This window comes from Monodelphis domestica, chromosome 3 (genome assembly GCF_027887165.1).
Source record: "Monodelphis domestica isolate mMonDom1 chromosome 3, mMonDom1.pri, whole genome shotgun sequence".
Taxonomy (NCBI): domain Eukaryota; kingdom Metazoa; phylum Chordata; class Mammalia; order Didelphimorphia; family Didelphidae; genus Monodelphis; species Monodelphis domestica.
Window position 1 is genome coordinate 422852541 of NC_077229.1, and position 17951 is coordinate 422870491.

Sequence of the window (17951 nt, forward strand, 5' to 3'; positions counted from 1 at the left end):
TTTCCTTATGCTTTCAATCAAACTCTTAGAAAATGCTGTATACTTATATAATGTAAATCAGTTATACTTCTTCCAGAATTGGTGACATTCCATATCAATGTCTGGCCTTTTATTGATTTCCTATTTTTTTTTTTAGGACAGATAGCTAGCTTTAAAAGATCAAGTGGGAGTTCCTTAAATTATTATTATTGTTTTAAAATCCCTTACCTTCCATCTTAGAATCAATATTATGTATTGGTTCCAAGGCACAGAGTGGTAAGGGCTAGGCAATGGGGATTATATGATTTGCCCAGGGTCACACAGCTAGGAAGTATCTGAGGACAGACTTCAACTCAGGATCTCTAGGCCTGGCTTTTTCTATTCACTGAGCCACTTAACTGCCCCCTATTTGAATATTTCTAAGAGATAGAGCTTGGAGTGGTACCATGCCTCATCCTTCCCACTGTAAGAGTTAAAATTTACTTCAGGCACATTAAGTTATAAGAAGTTGTTGTGATCACCATTTATAAAAATTAACTCTTTTAAAAAAAATTAATTTATTTAGTCAATTTAGAACATTATTCCTTGGTTACAATAATCACATTATTTCCCTCTCTCCCCTCCACCCACTCTTCCCACAGCTGACACACAATTTCATTGGGTATTACTTGTGTCCTTGATCAGAACCTATTTCCATGTTGTTGGTGTTTGCATTAGGATGTTCATTTAGAGTCTACCTCCCCAGCCATATCCCCTTGACCCATATATTCAAGCAGTTGTTTTTCTTCTGTATTTCTACTCCCACAGTTATAAAAATTAACTCTTAAGTCACGTGGCTATTAGTAGCTCTGGTAGCTTTATTACAAGGTAGAGATAGTAAATAAAGGGAAATGTAGGAAGGAGATAGGGAATTGTCTAGCCTACCACTCTAAGTGTGCTCTGAAGAAATCTAGCTCATTTCCCTGACAAGGTTCCAATCTCTGTCCAGAAGAGTGGGAGGGTCTTAGCCTCCAGGTTCCAATCTCTAGGTGGAAGTCCTCAAAAGTCTCTTCAACTCAAGTGAGTCACCAAAGCTGAACTCCTCAAGCCACCAACCCAGAAGTCCTCCAATGCAGAAGTAGTCCAATGCAGAGACACCCATCCAGCAGAATTCCTCTTTCAGCCGCAGAATCCCTTGTTCAGCAAAAGCCACCAATGCAGCTGAATAAATCATAATGTCCATGAATAGCTTTTATAAACAGTTTTCTCCACATCACTTCCTGTCTCTCTGGTTTCTACTTCCTTTTACTGTGGGTTGGTCTATCATATCTCAGGAACCAATCAAAGTTTCTTAATTTGCCTGGCACTAACCTTGGGCAGTGCCTGTGGGATCCACTTTCCATCCTCTGAGGGTGTGAACTTCTATCAAAAGGATCCTCAATTCCTGACTGATGAAGTTAAAAGGGTGGAGCATTCTAAGTACTTGATTGATTAAGATAAAAAATTCCCTTTTAAACCACAAAGAATTCCCCAAATAGATATACACAAGTCATATTTGCAAATGTAGAAGAGGGGATTCTGTCATATAAATACCACCTCCCTCGGAGAAATTTTTGTTAAATCTTTTTAATCAGCAAATCTGGTAAATAACTAAGTTTGGTTGTAAATTCCTTGAAGAGAAGTAATTATGTTTTGATATTTAGCTTTGTGTTTTTCATGGTGTCAACATGGAATCTAGAAACCCCAAACTTGTAGCCTAGTAAGATCTGATGAACCCCAAGTTTTAGGACTAGCTTGTAAGTTGGAGTCCCCAAAGCTTGTACTTGTTCCTTGTTCCTGTGAGAATCCACCCTGAAGGGAATCTCAGACTAGCAATTTCAAACTGAATGATGGACCCAAAGGTAAATAACAATTCTTGTTAGGTGGGACTAAGGACCTTATTGTCTTCCTTATTGTATCAGAGATCCATTCCCAAGAAGACCACACCTGGGCAGGGACCATTCTTTAGTATCCATTGTAAGCAGCCCCTTCTCTTGGACTGTAAAGATTAAAATTAACTCTCCCCTAATTGTGAAAATTAAATTAACACTCTTGCCCATTTTTAGATTTAATCATCAAAAGTGTAAATACCCCATTCACACTTGAGTGGGGGAAGTCTGTGACCCATGTGTGAGATAGTGGGTGACAAATCAGAATCAAACTGACTGCCCCCTGAGCTATCCTAAGCAAAGCTTCAACTATAATTGGTAGATGTGAAAGTGAAGGAAGGCACAGGAAGTGACGCAAAAGAAAATGTCTTTAAAAGGGAGTTACAACTTCCTGGGAGGATTTCACTTCTTCTGGAGTTGGAGGCTGATGAAGAATCTGCTGACTGGACCTGATACCCTGTACCTGGTGATCACCCTTTGGACTGACATATGGTGAGTGAAAGAGTTGACTCCTTTCCTGGATTTTCTGAAGAGACTAGCCTCAGGAGAGACCTATCCTATTGAGAGAGGCTCCCTGAATCCCCAGATCTTTGGTTTAAGCCAAGGCCTCTTTGGCTAAGGACTAAACTCCCCTGCCTATTTTTGAGGCAGGGGTCAGAGCAAAATACTTAGAGCATAGACTAGATATCTTACCCTAATCTCTCTCTGATTTTCTTACTTCACTCTTTCTATATTTTGTAAACAAATTATTAAATAAATCTCTTGGAATTAATTAAAATTCCTGGTGACCCTATTCTTAAATAATCACAAGTCCAACTTTTTATAAAACAACAAACAAACCCTTTTCTCCCTTTTAAAAAGACCCTAGGGGGCAGCTGGTTAGCTCAGTGGATTGAGAACCAGTCCTAGAGATGGGAGGTCCTAGGTTCAAATCTGGCCTCAGACACTTCCCAGCTGTGTCACCCTGGGCAAGTCACTTGACCCCCATTGACTAGCCCTTACCACTCTTCTGCCTTGGAGCCAATACACAGTATTGGCTCCAAGATGGAAGGTAAGGGTTTAAAAAAAAATAAAAGACCCTAGCCTCTAGCTATGATTCTTTTCCCAAGTTTGATTGTATTCTGTCAGTATAGTTTCTTTGTAACTATAATAATGCCAATCATCTTTCCCTGCCCCTGGATTTCCCCCAAATTGTATATCAGTTCCCCAAATTCTTTTGTTCTTTTGAATTGTCAATCTAGCACAGTTGGCTCGCCCAGGGGTCAATGTCCAGAGCATCCAGAGTTCAATCCTCAGACTCTGTGTGGTTGTTAGTGCACAGCTCTGTGTGGAGGCCTACTATTACACCTAATTCCTTTTCCTTGCTTAAAGAGTCTTTTTTCTGACTAGTTAATAATTCTGTGTTTTTTCCAAGTCAACAACAATAACACTGAGAAAAATGGTTTGATGGATGAAAGAATGCTAAAAGTTTTAGAACAGTGGGGTCTTCCATGGTCTTGGCGATTTCATTGGGTTCTTGCCAAAAGTCTATGCATTTTTTTGGTATCGTATTTGCCTCTATATATTATTATCTATGTACTTTGGTGAAGAGAGTGAGGGCTGATAATAATGCTCCTGATGATTTTAAAAATGGTTGTGATTTTAGGTAATGTTTGTTTTCCTGTAAATCTATTTTCTTTAGTGTGTATAAACCTTAAAATTTCTTAGACTTATGAATGTTGGAAATTTTCCCATTGGGAAATTTCATACTTGAAAAAATTTCCTAATGATAGTAAGAACTCTATTGGAATGTGAAACTCCTTGGCATGGGAGGATCCTTCTCCTCCCTACTTAAGACTACTTTAGGACAGAAACCTTTTGCTAAACAATGGAAAGGGCTTTGACCTATGCTTAAGCATAGAACAGGAAGTTTTTTGAGTCATGATTGATTTTAGAATTGATACAATAGAGATACTTGGAATGACAGAACCAGGTCTTGGAAACTACAATCTCCACCCTACTTAGAGTAACAGGATTTAGGAAGGGCTGCAGCAAAGATCAAGATTTAATTATTTGAGAATATGACCTTCAACAGACATGTGCAAAGGGGAGAGACCTCTGGGCAGTCCTGGGTTAAGCTAGAGCCACCATTGGCCTCAGGGGAGACATGGACAGTGATTGGTAGATGTGAGAACTGAGGGGAGGGAACTTAGATTGTTTGCTTAAAGATAGCGGGGTCTGAGGACTGAAGAGGTTGCTCTGAAGGAGGACTGAGGAGGTTGCTCTGAAGGAGGACTGAGAAGGTTTTTTGCTCTAGAGGAGGTCTGAGAGGAGAGAGGTCCTAGAGGGAGAGCTCCTGGAGAGGTCTTGAAGGAGGCTGTGGAAGGAGAACTCAGGAGGAATCAGGAGGAGAATTCTCCGGAAACATTTCTTGAAAGGAGGCTCTCTTGAAGGTGGAGCCTGAGGTTGGCATGAAAAGCCTTACCTAGAGAGATCTTGAGTGTGTGATAAAACCAACTGACTGATTTATCTCTTAGGACTGAGGTCTAGGCCTTATTGGCTTGAGGCCCTTCATTCTTATTCCTTTCTTACTTTCTCTCTTTTTCTATTGATTAATCAGTGTATTATAAATTAAATTTCTCTATAAAACCCAGTTGGCTTGGGCATATTCATAAATTGGGAATATATTCCCTGGCGACCATCTTATATTTATATAAAACCAAGACACAGTAGAAAACATATTTCAGTGGTCATAATTGTTATATATTTCCCTTGCTCCCAAACATTTTAATTATCACAGTTTATGGCTCCCACCCTCTTATCTACAACTATTTAACACTCAAAACTATTTTAAATCTAACATGTGGAAATAAAAAAATTTTAATGCTATGAAAACTCAAAAGAAATTGCATAAATCTGAAGGAAGACAATGACTTTTCCATGAATAATCAATCTCTGATCAAAACAAATCTCCAGATTTAGTTCCCAATTGGGCTATGCCATAGAGAGTGGTTGAAGTAATCAGGTATATTTAACCCAAAGAGGGGAGGACATGGTAGTTGTCTTTGCATATTTGAAGGGCTATTATGGGAAATAGGGATGAAATTTGTTCCATTTGAATCCAGAAGGCAAAATTGGAAAGATTTCTAGATTACAGAAAAATAGATTTCAGCTGATATAAAGAAGAGGCTTCCTAACAATTAGGCCCATCCAATAGTAGAATAGTATGTAGCTTTCTAGAAATGGTAGCTGCCCCATCATGGAAAGCTATGAATAGCTACATTTTGTGAATCATGTAAATATGGGAAAATATTTAAAAATAAATTTTTTTTAAAGTTTCATTTTGGGGGAATACTACAGAGGGGAATTCTAGGCCCGTTATTTGTTGTTGGGTCAGCTCTGACTCTTTGTGATCCCATTGGTGGTTTTCTTGACCAAAAAAATGACAGTAGTTTGTCATCTTTCACCAGCTAATTTTACAGGTGAGGAACTGAGGCAAATAAACAACTTGTCCAGCGTCACACAGCTAGGAAGTGTCTTCCTGACTTTAGACTTGGCACTTTTATCTCATGAGTCATCTAGCTGCCCTAGCTAGGGTCAGGATAGGTTGGATTACATGATTTGAATTCTTATTTCAATCAGAAATTCTGTGATTCTGATTCTGTAACATTGTGACAGTATAAACTACTACAATATGTTTCATTTTAATTGTCTTTGACTTTAAAGAAAATAGTTTCTAGTATTATTTCTGGTAGGCAGGAGTAGCAACATAAAATAGAGCTCTTAGAAATTTGATACAACTAAAAAAAGAGACATGTTAGAAGAGTGATTGTTATAACAAACAATTTAAGATAGAGGGTAATACTAATCTTTTATTTATATTTCAAAATACTTTAAAATCTCTTATTTTATACTTAATGCAATTTATGATAAGAATCCATTACAATTGTTTAAATAAATTATTCTATCACTTAACTGTGTTATCTTCAGGTAGAGATTGTATTCAAACAAATAAACAAACAAAAAAAGCAAATAACTCAATTTTATTCCAAGTAAATAAAAAAGGAACAGATCAGCATGGTGTGAGTCTATAGGTTCCAACTTCACACTTCCTTTGTTTTGTTAATAATTTAATAGTTTACAAATTCATGAATGACTGCTCTGAACTCCCATAAAATTTTATGCACTTTCTTTTTAATCTTTTACATTCTAGCTTGCATTATATTTAATTATGCATATTGCCTTGTATCCTCTTCTATACCATATGTTCTAGGTGAACAAGGACAATATGGCTTATTCTTCTTTTGATTCTCTCCACTCTGCCCCACCTGAATTCCTGAACAAGTCTTTCTTACATGTAGTAGGTGCTCAATAATTGTCTGTTGAATTAATTTACCAAGTTTTGGTTCAAATAGAAGTGAACAGTTTCATAGATGGCCTCATATTTCAATATGTAGTGATTTAAATTATCCTAAGAGACTGATTTTTCTTAATTTAAAAATAATTGACTAGTCATCCTAATTATGGTTAAATGGCTCTCTTGACTATTATAAAACAAATGGACACTCCTGGCCCAGGTACCTATTTACATTTTTGAGACCTCATCATCCAGCTCCTCTTTTGAACATCCCAAGACATTGTCTAGCCCTTATCTTTTGTCTGGGAACCAATACTTAGAGTCAGTTCTAAGACAGGAGGTAAGGATTTTTTTAAAAAAAGGATGGCAATGAGATAAGCTCTGGTAGACATGGGAAGGTTTGGGGAAGGGTGTTTGGCAGTGGTCCATGTTCTTTAGATGAATATTTCTATCCTTCAAAGTCTTTCTCAAATGCCATCTCTTTGTAACTCCTCTGATCCCTTCCAACCAGAAGTACCAGAAGTGGTCTGTCCCCTTCTGAATCCCCCAACCCAACTAGCATATTCTTATAATTATATTCTATCTTTCCATCAGATATATACGTGTATATAACCTCACTGAGGGCAGGAACTTCATCGCACATCTTGGGAGTTCCCAAACCATCTAGTAATGTTGTATACATAGGAGATGTTCAAGGAATACTCCTTGAACAAGTGGAAATACTGTAGCTATTCCTTTTTCCCTGAAGGATACCTCGTAATACAAAGTGTTGAAGTTCAGATAGCAAATTGGCAACAGTGTCAAAATAATAGCTGCACTTTCTCTCACATAAATAACAAAACTAAAAAGTTTGATACTAGATTAGTATTTGTAAAAGTAAGTTCTAAGTACAGTTTCAGAAATGTAGAGATTGCCTATTTATTCATTAACGTCTCCTTCTCTTGTCTATTACTCCTTCTCTCTACTCCTATGGGCTATCCTAAGTCCCATTCTTGTCCTCAACTGTTGTCATTTAATCTCTGTCAAGACAGAGGCTAATATAGTGATGAAAGTAGGACCATTCCTCTGTTGTTTTTTTTTTTAAATAAAGGCAGCTAGTGGTGCATCAGATAAGTGCTGAGCCTGGAGTCAGGAATACTTATTTTCCAAGTTCAGATCTGGCCTCAGACATTGGCTGTGTGACGCTGGGCAAGTCACTTAACCCTGTTTGCCTCAGGTTCCTTATCTGTAAAATGAGATGGAGAAGGAAATAGCAAACCACTCCTGTATCTTTGCTAAGAAAACCTCTCACAGGGTCAGACACAACTTTAAGAACTGAACAACAAATGGGTTTACATTTTTTTTAAACCCTTATCTTCTCTGTTAGAATCAGTTCTGTGTATTGGTTCAAAGGCAGAAGAGCAATAAAGGCTAGGCAATGGGGTTCAAGTGATTTGCCCAGGATTACACTGCTAAGAAGTGTCTGAGGCCAGGATTCAACCCAGGACTCTCCTGTTTCTAGGCCTGGCTTTTAAGTTACTGAGCCACCTAGCTGCCCCTGGGTATTTATATTTAATAGAGGAGATTCCTGAGGAGTAAGTAGAATGAGAGTAGAGCTGCCTGGGCATGGGATGTGAGGACATAAGACTAGAACTATAGAGGGCCATGATGGCTTGTCTTCCTGTCTTCTATAGTCTTAACGAAAATATTCCTGCCAGATGCCCCTTATCTTGTCTCTGCTAATGGACTCAGTTAGCCAAAAGCCTCACACTGTTCTAGCCTTGGGGGGAGGGGAGGAAAGGGTAAACTACTGCTCCACTCTAAAGACAGCAAATAAATAATACAACAAATAAATATAATACAAGAAATGACATAGTGAATCCTGAAAAATATCTTAATACTAAAGCAAATTTGATGTTAAGCTATATTTAGGTTGGACAGCAGAGGCTACTTAATGGCAGTCTTTGAAAGCTATTATGTGAGATTCCAGATTAAAGGCATAATAAAATGGGTAAAAATGTTGATGTTCAGAAATACTGGTTTACAGATATTTTTCTGAAGAAGAGCATGTCACAGAATCTGAGAATTAGAAGGGAATTCAGAGGGCATCTAGTCTAACCCTTACCTAAACAACAATTTCCTCAACATCATGCTTGACAAGTAGTCTGAGTCTTTGACTGAAAACTGCTATTGAGGAAAAATTCACTCTCACTCAGGGTGATCCCCTTCCCCTTTGTGATTCCACTCTTAGGAAATTTTTCCTCACACCAAACCTAAATTTGCCTCTTCACAACTTTTACTTATTGCTAAGTTTCTCCACCTTAGATCAAGCAGGGAGATCCATTCCTTTGTTCATGAGTACTTAAAAGACAGCTATTAAGTATCCACTCAGTCTTCTCTTTAGGTTAAATATCACTTCCTTATGGTTGTTGCAAATCAGGCCACAAAAGGACCTGTTGTATCTTCTTTGTAGCTGTTCAGTCATTCCAGTCATGTCTGATTCCGAATGACCCCATTTGGGGTTTTCTTGGCAGAGATCCTGGAGTGGTTTTCCATTTCCTTCTCCAGCTCATTTACAGATGAGGAAATTGAGGCAACAGGGCAAACTGTGACTTGCCCCAGGTAAGTATCTAAGGACACTTTTGAACTCGAGATGAATCTTCCTAGATCCAGATCTGGCACCGTATCCTCTGGTAATGTAGGAATTCCAAGGAAGGACCCACAAAAAGCCAGGATGGAACAGCCTAATAAGCTTCATTAGGGGTTGTAATGATGGGAAACTTGCTGCAATAGCGCACTGCCACACAGAGCAGGGCACTAGTCCATGCAGAAGCTTTATTCTTGCTATTTCTATGTTTTTACTAAACTGCTTAAGGAGGGAGAAGGGTGAAACATGCAGGTTATGCAGGGTGCTCTAAGAGGCAGGATACATAAATTTTCAATCAAGGTGGAACTGGGGTTTTCTTGGCAAAGATCATGGAGTCATTTGCCATTTCCTTTTCCAGCTCATTTTACAGATGAGGAAATTCAGACAGCAATGGAAACAGTACCTGGCGGGGGTGAGGAAGGTGAAATTCATTAACAAAAAAGTAACTGAAGAAGTAGTATAAAGTGTGTCATCAGGAAATGCTGACTGTAAAAGACGGACTAGTCCTGTGGCAACAGTGGGGAATGGTTAACTACCAGATAGCCCTTGTGCTCTGTGGTTTTCATGATGTCAAGTGAAAGTGAGGAAGGCCTCCAAAACGCTGGATGGACAGACTATCCTTAGAAACTTACCTGAAAAAGTCAAATAGGATAGGAGGCATGAATGGGTTGCAAGTTGCATCAATGAGATCACAGATTCACCTAAGTATTTCTCAGTTCTTAGTCTCTCATTCATCCCCATTCTCTTTCCACTCAAAGCAAGAGAAGGATCAATAGAATACTATATATCTCACTACTTTTCCCAGGAAAGCTGGGAAATAATTCTTTTCCTATTCTTCGTTAGCAATTTTTTTTCATTTGATTGCTGTAGTTCACAGGTAAAAAACCTAGCATACATATTATTTCATATTTTCATAATATGTATGTTTCATAATAAAATCTTTTATCATCTGAAATTATCTCAAATTATATTGCAAGAGAATCCTTTTGAAGTTAAAGAAAGTGATAGAATAGTGTTGCGGTTAAATTCACATGAATGCTAGGGGTTTGAGGATTTATAATGACTGAAAGAAAAATGCAAAGTATTATTAGAGTGAATTTCTATTTATTTGTGTTGTTAAAACAAGTTAACCTAAAATAGAAACTTTAGGTTATTTACAATAATAGAGATGAAAACTATTTCATTAAGGAAAAAGAATAGGAATGAGGTAATTAAATATAATTTAAACATTTAAATAGAAATACTATGTATATTAGGGAGATCTCTAAAATATCTACCCCATATCTGGTCTCAGAGAAAAGTATGAAAGATAATATCAGAGTAGTTGTTGCATATCATCAGTTCCATTTTTAAAGCAAAGACATCCTTTGGTCAAATTATTTTAATCTATCTTTTTGTTGCAGCTTTCTGTTGGTTCTGGTGTAGAGATTCCATTTGTGCCTGCAATCTGTAATAAGAAACAGAGATATGAATTTATTATAGCATCAATACTTTTGTTACAAGAATTTCCCTTAAAAAAAATCGGAACACCAAATCTGAACAAAATTTTACTTCCAGTCTAATACTGAAAAGATAAAAATGATCCAGTATAGCACAACCAACTTAAAATCATACATGCTAATATGACTAGTATTAATTATAAATATATATACATTTGTGCAACAAAGAATACCCAGAAATAGTTTAGTCATTTCAATTCAGAATTTTTTTTATACTTTATCCTTCTATACCTCAACTTCTTTTACAGGTTATCACACAAATTGGCTAATTTTTAGTATCACTGCTTTTACTTTCCACTAACCGATTAGTGATAAATATAACTAACTCTCTCTGCGTATGGCTTTTCTATGGAAAGCAGCAGAAAACTGATGAAAAAAATCTAAGTGCTTGCATATTGATTATTCAAAAACTATCCATCTTTCAAAGGACAACTCTTAAAAAAGAAATGTTAAGTGTTTTTAAAAATCCAGTGTCTATTTTTTGGTAAATATTTTATCCCCCAAAAAGGACTGAGTTAAAAACATTACTGAAGCTTTAGGGTGTGTGAAGAAAATCTTAAATCTTGCTTTTAAAAACAAGGGTCAAAAGCCATCACTTGTTAGCTACTTGCTCTACTTCTTTGTATATTATTAAATTTTTACCTTACAGTCTCCTTTGTCTTGTTTTTCAATAGAGCGTTCTTGTAGACTTTTTTTAGGCCATAGACGACTAACAAGAGGTGAAATTAGATGATATACATATGGCTCCAGGAATTTTTTGTAGACCCAAAGGAGGACAGGAATGACGATACAAGGAATGCACACCATTGCCTCAGGCTTGATTGCCCTGAACTGTAGATATAAAAAAAGTGCAAACGATGGATTTGTAAAAAAGTAATGACATGCTTAGGTTTCTCTTAGATTTGTCTTTTTTTTAAAGCATAATGTTTGGAGGAAAAAAACTACAGTATAAATCCAAGAATCGATTTGGCTAAAACCAAGAACTCAATGAACCAATTAAATATAGTGCACTGTTACTTGGAATGGTTATGGAATATGTGTCCTAATAAATTCTGGTTAACCAAGAGTTACCATAATGCACTGTAAGATTAAAATTAATATCCCACAATATTTTATAATGTTTATTCATAATCACTTGAAGTAAAAGAAATGAAAGGATAGAAGTAAACGCCAGAGTAAAGCCAGCTTTCCCAGCAGCCTTTGTGTGAAAAGAGGGGTGGGGTCGCACATACACTTTATCTCCAAAACATAAGGAAATATGGTGAGAAGGAAAGTAGGATGCTAGGAGAGAGAGTCCTTGGGATCAAATCCTAATTACACAGCACCAAATATAGAAACAGAGACGATCTATAAGGGACCTCATAAAATTGCCTAATGCAATCTCTACTGAGATTCAAAGAAGTTAAATGACCTATCCATGGTCACAGTTAGCAAGAGCTAAGTTTTAAACCAATGTCTTACTGACTCCAAGTCTAGCTGAGTATCTACTTTGCCAAGCTCAGGAACCTAAAGTCCAAAGGGATTAATGAGTTATTCATTTAAAAAAAATGTTTATAAAATCAAACATCATTAACAGAAATTTATATTTTGCTGACTCAGAAGGTAATACTAGCTTTGACAAGTATTTAATGAGTGTCTACTACATTCTTGGTTTTGTGAATACAAAGACAAAAATGAAACCTTTTCCACTCTTCAAGTTATATTTTATAGGGGAAAACATATATGAAGGGAAAAAATTAAATTCTAAATATGTAGAGAATAATATTCAGGAAAAGAGTATTAGCAAATGTGACAGGGGAGGAAGGTTCAAGCTAGGCCTCCCAGCTTTTAGGCCAAGTTTTTCAGGAAGTTACATTCTGTGAGGAATGGGGTATGGCTCGTGCAGAGGCACAAAAATGGGAGTTAGTATGCCTTGAGAGCAGAACAGAAAGAAGGAAAATTTGGCTGAAGTGAATAGTGCATGAAGGAAATAATGTGTAATAAGTCTGGAGTGGCAGGCTGGAGCCAGATTATGAAGGGCTTTAAAAACGAGAGGATTTTGTATTTAATCTTGAGTCAAGAGGGAGCCATTGGAGTTTCTTGAATAGGGGAGTAATATAATCAGCCTTGTTTTAGGGAAATCAATTTAGGGGCTATGAGGAGGATAGATCAGTGAGAAAAGATTTTTAAAGCTGGAGATGAATTGGGAAGCTACTATATCATCTTAGAATGCCTTGGAATCATCAACGCATTTGAAATTATTTTACTTTTTGCTTCCATAATGTAATTATGACTTTTTAATAAGTTAACATGTAAAACTAACTCAACATGCTATAATACCAGAGTTTGGAAATTTCTACAAAGAGATTTTTAGTTTTCTGGGAATTTTTCAGTCCCATAGAAAAGATTTGGGAGTCCTGCCAAATAACTAAAATTTCAAAGCTGTGGCTAAAAATGCATTAAATGCCAAACATTAAGCACTTTATTCTTAGTTTTGCATAAAACAAGTAGCAAATGCATTAATACCATAACTATATAATCAATGACTGATAGCACATACTAGCAGACTTAAAGCTTTCCAAAAAACACCACTGGCATATTGAAACCAAATCTGATCTATGGATATTTGGGTTTCTGGAAGAAAAAGTGAGGGAGTGATTAATCATTTTATAAATAGCATTGGTTTCTTTACAAAAGAATTCAAAAGAGAATTATTTTTCAAAAGAAAATTAGCGCTTTAGTTTAATTTAAAGAAATATGTATACTATATAAGGCATATATACCTGTGCATGAAATCTTTCTTCAACATACTTATTTTCCTCATTAAATCCTCCTCAACTGCTAACTTATTAACTATGTAACCCACCCTTCAGCAAGCCATTAAATCTCTCTAATTCTTAAGTTTCTTCATCTGTAAAATGAGGTTAGATTAGATGATCTCTAAGGTTCCTCAATCTTCCTGAAATACCCCCACCAGGCAATGCCTCTAATTAGTTCTGCCCTTTTAAAGAAAGTTTCTTAAAATAAAATCTATAGTTGGAAATTAGCATTAATAGAGTAGTGCAGTTTAGTGTGCTCTCCTTTAAGTGTCACATACATGTATGATAATATTTCAATTTCTGATTTACTTGAAACATCAGAAAGATCTTTTAAAACCTAAAAAAACTTTCTCTAAGTTTTACAATATTTTTACTGTGTCAAGAACCCATATTAAAAACAAAATGAACTTCACATGAAATACATTTTTTAAAAATTCCATTTTTTGTAGACATGAATTATTAAAATCACTTGGTTTTTTCAAAAATTAAGAACCAGGAATATACTACTTTAACAAATAGAATGAGTATGTTCTCCTCCTAAAAAAATTAGCTTATTAATTAAGAGAATGAGGGATGTGTCATTTACCTAAATAGGCAATTAAAAAAGGAAGAAAAGTATAATGGAAAGAGAAATACGATTTGGAGGCCCAACTCAAATTCTCATTACTTGTGAGACTTTGAGAAAGTAGCCTTAAGCTTTCTGGCCCTTAAGTTTCGTCATTTGTAAAATAAGGGAAATGGACTCTCTTAAGTCCTCTGACTTTCAACTTTAAAACTCCATGATCCAATTAAAATCCCAAACTCTAGTTAGGCTAGTACTTCTTATAAAATGCCAGATAAATATGATAGAAGGAAGCTTACAAACACTTGGGATGAGGTTAGGAAAAGGGGAAAAATGAAAAAACAAAACCTATGTGAAAATGTAGAACTATATATATATATATATATATACACAAGGGGAGTTAATTATGGTGTGGTAAATGGAACTTACTCAATTCTGTGCCACCTTTAATTTAAGAGCTGCGTCCTAAATAGAAATAGCAAGTTAATGGTTATTTAGAAGGGTCTGTAAAGGGGACAGCTGGATATCTCAGTGGATTGAGAGCCAGGCCTAGACACAAGACATCTTGGATTCAGTCTCAGACACTTCCCAGCTGTGTGACCCTGGGCAAGTCACTTAAGCCCCATTGCTTAGCCCTTACCACTCTTCTGCCTTGGAACCAATACACAGTATTGATTCCAAGAGGGAAGGTTAAAAAAAAAAAGGAGGGTCTGTTACTTGCCATAATCTGAGAATCAGAGTTGAATGGAACCTTAGAGGTAATTTAGTCACACCATTTCATTTTGCAGTTGAGGAACCAGAGACCCAGAAAAACTAAGATTCTCACTATGAGTGTAGAGCACTTCATGTACTTTTGGACTCAGCTGATATGTTGAAAAGCTTTGCTTAATTGCTCTCTTTTTCTTTTTTTACAAGGAATGCCTCTCTGGATAGAGGACAGAGGAATATATTTGGAAAAGGTGATGTAAATACAAGAGATACCTATAAACATTTTTTTTAAGTTGCAGAAGTGCATTTTTTTTTAAGATGGAAAAACTAAGGAAGAAGATAAAACTGTAGGTGTACATTATATTAATTTTTTGTTTAAAAGCTATTTCTAATCCTTAGAATTTTGGTACAAATTTTTGAAACTTTGTTTAGGATGAGTAAGAAGACTGCAAAAAATCTGGCTTTGAGCTTTAATTTTTTTTTTGCAAAATATTCACTGAAACCAAGGAGACTTTTTGCTCTGTCTGAGAGTAGCAGGACAGTAGAGGAAGGATACTGGGGCAACTAGGTAACACAGCAGAAAAGAGCACCAGGCCTGGTGTTTCAAAGACCTGGGTTCAAATATGACCTCTGATACTTCCTAGCTGTATGACTCTGGGCAAGACACAACCTCAATTGCCTAGCCCTTGCCCTCTGGTTCTAGAGTAGTTACTAGGGCAGAAAGTAAAAGTTTTTTTTTAAAAAGTACTAAACTTTAAGCTCCGGATTAGGGGTAGTACTGAGTGTAGGGGGAAGAGAGAAGTGGTTTAGGATTTTTAACAAAAAGTACTTTATAATTTGCATAATGAATGCTAAAAAAGTGATTTTATTTTCTATTGTGATCTCTAGAATTTGAATTCATGTTCCCAGAAAGTACACAAACGATAAGATCTAGGGAAGTAGTAAAGCATAGTTGAGGAAAGGTAATAAATTGGTCTAAATCACAGTTATAAACAGATTTCTCTTAAGTGATAGGAGACACAGAATCTGAAAATACATGAATACTTTTAATTTTTAAATTTTGTTTAGTACTCTAACCTTACCCCTTAATTTCTCTAATAGAACAAAGTAAGAAGACAAAAGCTGTGTTCTTGTTAAAAGCTAAGGAAAGGTCCTGCTTATCCACTTGGTATACTGCCAAATATCACTTAAAAAAAGAGACATAGAGAAGAAAAAAAGATCTGGGTAGAGCAGCTAGGAGGCTCAGTGGATTGAGAGCCAGGCCTAGAGGCAAGACATCTTGGATTCACAGCCTCAGCTATTTCCTAGCTGTGTAACCCTGGGCAAGTCACTTAATCCCAATTGCCTAGCCCTTACAACTCCTCTGCTTTGGAACCAATTTTTAGTATTGATTCTAAATGGAGGGTAAAGGTTAAAAAAAAAAAGGTCTAGAGTTGAATAAAGTATGTATGAAATACTTCTTTCTGGTTCATATTTGTGATTTCATTAAATCATTGAGTCAAAAAATTGTGAGGACAGGATTCTAAAACTAGAAAGTTTTAAACATTATAATGACACCATGGAATAGTGGAAAGAGTGCTGAACTTGAAAGAGAACCTGGACTCAAACCTTGTTTCTGATTCTAGGGGATCCTGAACAAATCAACATAGAAATCTCTTTGGTCATAGCTTCCAATCTTGCAAAATGAGAAACTATTTGTAAGTTTGACTATATAGGCAAATGTGGACTAATGGAAAGAATACACATTTGAAGTCAGAAGACCTAGATTTGAATATCACTTCTCATACATATTAGCTGCATTAAACCATGAACAAGTAATTTAAGCACAACGTACATCAGTTTTATCTGTAAAATGAGGATAATAATTTTACCATCTACCTTTTCAAGAATGTTCGCTCTATTAACTTAAAATATTATAAAAACTAGCTATTATTTAAAAATTACTTTTCTCTAGCACCTAAAGTCTTTAAAACTTTACATCTTCCAGATTATATAATGGAATAGAAAATGCCTAGCTAAATGAAAATTGACATGGAAGATTTTAATTTTCCTGGTTATAAAAAGCCCAAGAACTAGTTAAATTCTTTAAAAACTGATATTAATCTCTGATAGACACCTATCCCGATGGAGAAAAAATATGACTGACTGTCCATAGGATATGTTTGAGTTCAGCCTTTTCCAAGTATCCTTACCTACAAACTGGAACTCATACTTGCACTACCCACCTCAAAGGGTTGTTGTGAGGAAAACACTTTAAACTATATTAAACTATTACTATTAGAGACTCTGAAAGACGAGGAACTAGTGGGAGACAATAAAGCTAGGCTTGGGGAGAGCTGATGAGGATGAAGAAAGTGAATGGTAGAGTAGTACAAAGTGCAATGGAGATGGTTGAAGTTTTAGGGTACAGGAAGACAGTTAGGGATTCCTTGAGAGATGATCAGGAAAGATGAAATGGAAATAGTTGCAGAGCAAGGGAATGGAGGGGAAAGGTGATAATGGTAGATAATGTGGAAATTGAGACAAAAGGCCAAGGTCAGGAAGTCAAGTGACCAACTCGGTAGGATAAGAAGGTTGATCGGGGTGGCACGGAGAACGGGGGTGAGGGAACTGGAAAGAGTGGAAGGACAAGGCCCAAGTGGCAGTCAAGCCCAGGGGGGCTATCGGAAAACTGGAGATGGCTGCGCCCCGAGTCCCGGGGTCCTTCGAACCCACAGAGGAAGGCGCCCTGGCCCTGACAACGGCTGAAGTCTAGGCCCGCCCGCTCCCAGCCGCTGCCGTCCGTCTTCAAGACTGGCGCTACCTTTCTCCTCTCCCATACTGCGGGTCCCGCAACAACCCCCGACCCCGGCCCCTCACGCACCGGCCCACTGACCCACCGATAGACCGCCTGAACCGCTACCGCTGCCCCAGCCCCGTTCACCCAGGAAACAGAGAAACTGGAACGGAAGCGCCCCCACTTCCGAGATCACAGCGAGGCCAATGGGGAGGCGGGAGAAAGAGGCCCGTCGTCAGACCACAGCGCCCGCCCCGTTCTTGCCACGTGATATAGTCTTGCCTCATCTCCCTCCGTTGTCTTGGTGACGTTCCGGAACCAAAACTCCCAGAATGCCCCGAATCCTCTGGAAGTAGTCGAGTTCAGAAGACTTAAGAGGGCGCCGCGGACTGGATAATCTGGGACACGTGGAGTAGTGGGCAAGAGATAGGTTGAAAAGGTCCCACGATTTTGGGCCTTTTAGGGACAAAAATCCCTCAAAACTTAACCTGCCCCCAACCCCACCTCTTGTATTTATTAGTTTCCTTTATGTTCTATTTCACGCAATTATTGAGAATCGTGAGCTTTAGGTGGACGGAATATCAATAATCCCCGTCTAGCTACTTAGCTTTGCATCCCCCCTCCCCCCCCCCCCCCCCCCCCCCCCGGTCGAGAAGTGAGAAACGAAGCGTACAAACTCCCACATGACTTATTTGGTGGCCGCCTTTCTGACCTTCCAATCAGTAAAAATCAGACCTAGACACTAGAACCCATGTTTGCT

The 17951-nt window shown here is 37.3% G+C and overlaps 1 protein-coding gene across 2 annotated transcripts; it reads right to left on the minus strand.

Annotated features, from left to right (window-relative positions):
* Positions 1 to 9932: 9932 nt before the first annotated feature.
* On the minus strand, positions 9933 to 17461 carry C3H18orf32 (chromosome 3 C18orf32 homolog). 2 transcript variants are annotated; one of them, XM_016431389.2, is made up of 3 exons: positions 17279 to 17461; positions 10990 to 11178; positions 9933 to 10295 (listed from the first exon to the last, which is right to left on the minus strand). In XM_016431389.2, exons 2-3 carry the CDS (start codon positions 11152 to 11154, stop codon positions 10230 to 10232), a joined length of 231 nt encoding a protein of 76 aa, XP_016286875.1. In that variant the 5' UTR covers positions 11155 to 11178; positions 17279 to 17461; the 3' UTR covers positions 9933 to 10229. The 2 variants fall into 2 exon arrangements, with proteins under 2 accessions (XP_016286875.1, XP_007486726.1); XM_007486664.3 differs by having other exon boundaries at positions 17295 to 17457.
* Positions 17462 to 17951: the final 490 nt, after the last annotated feature.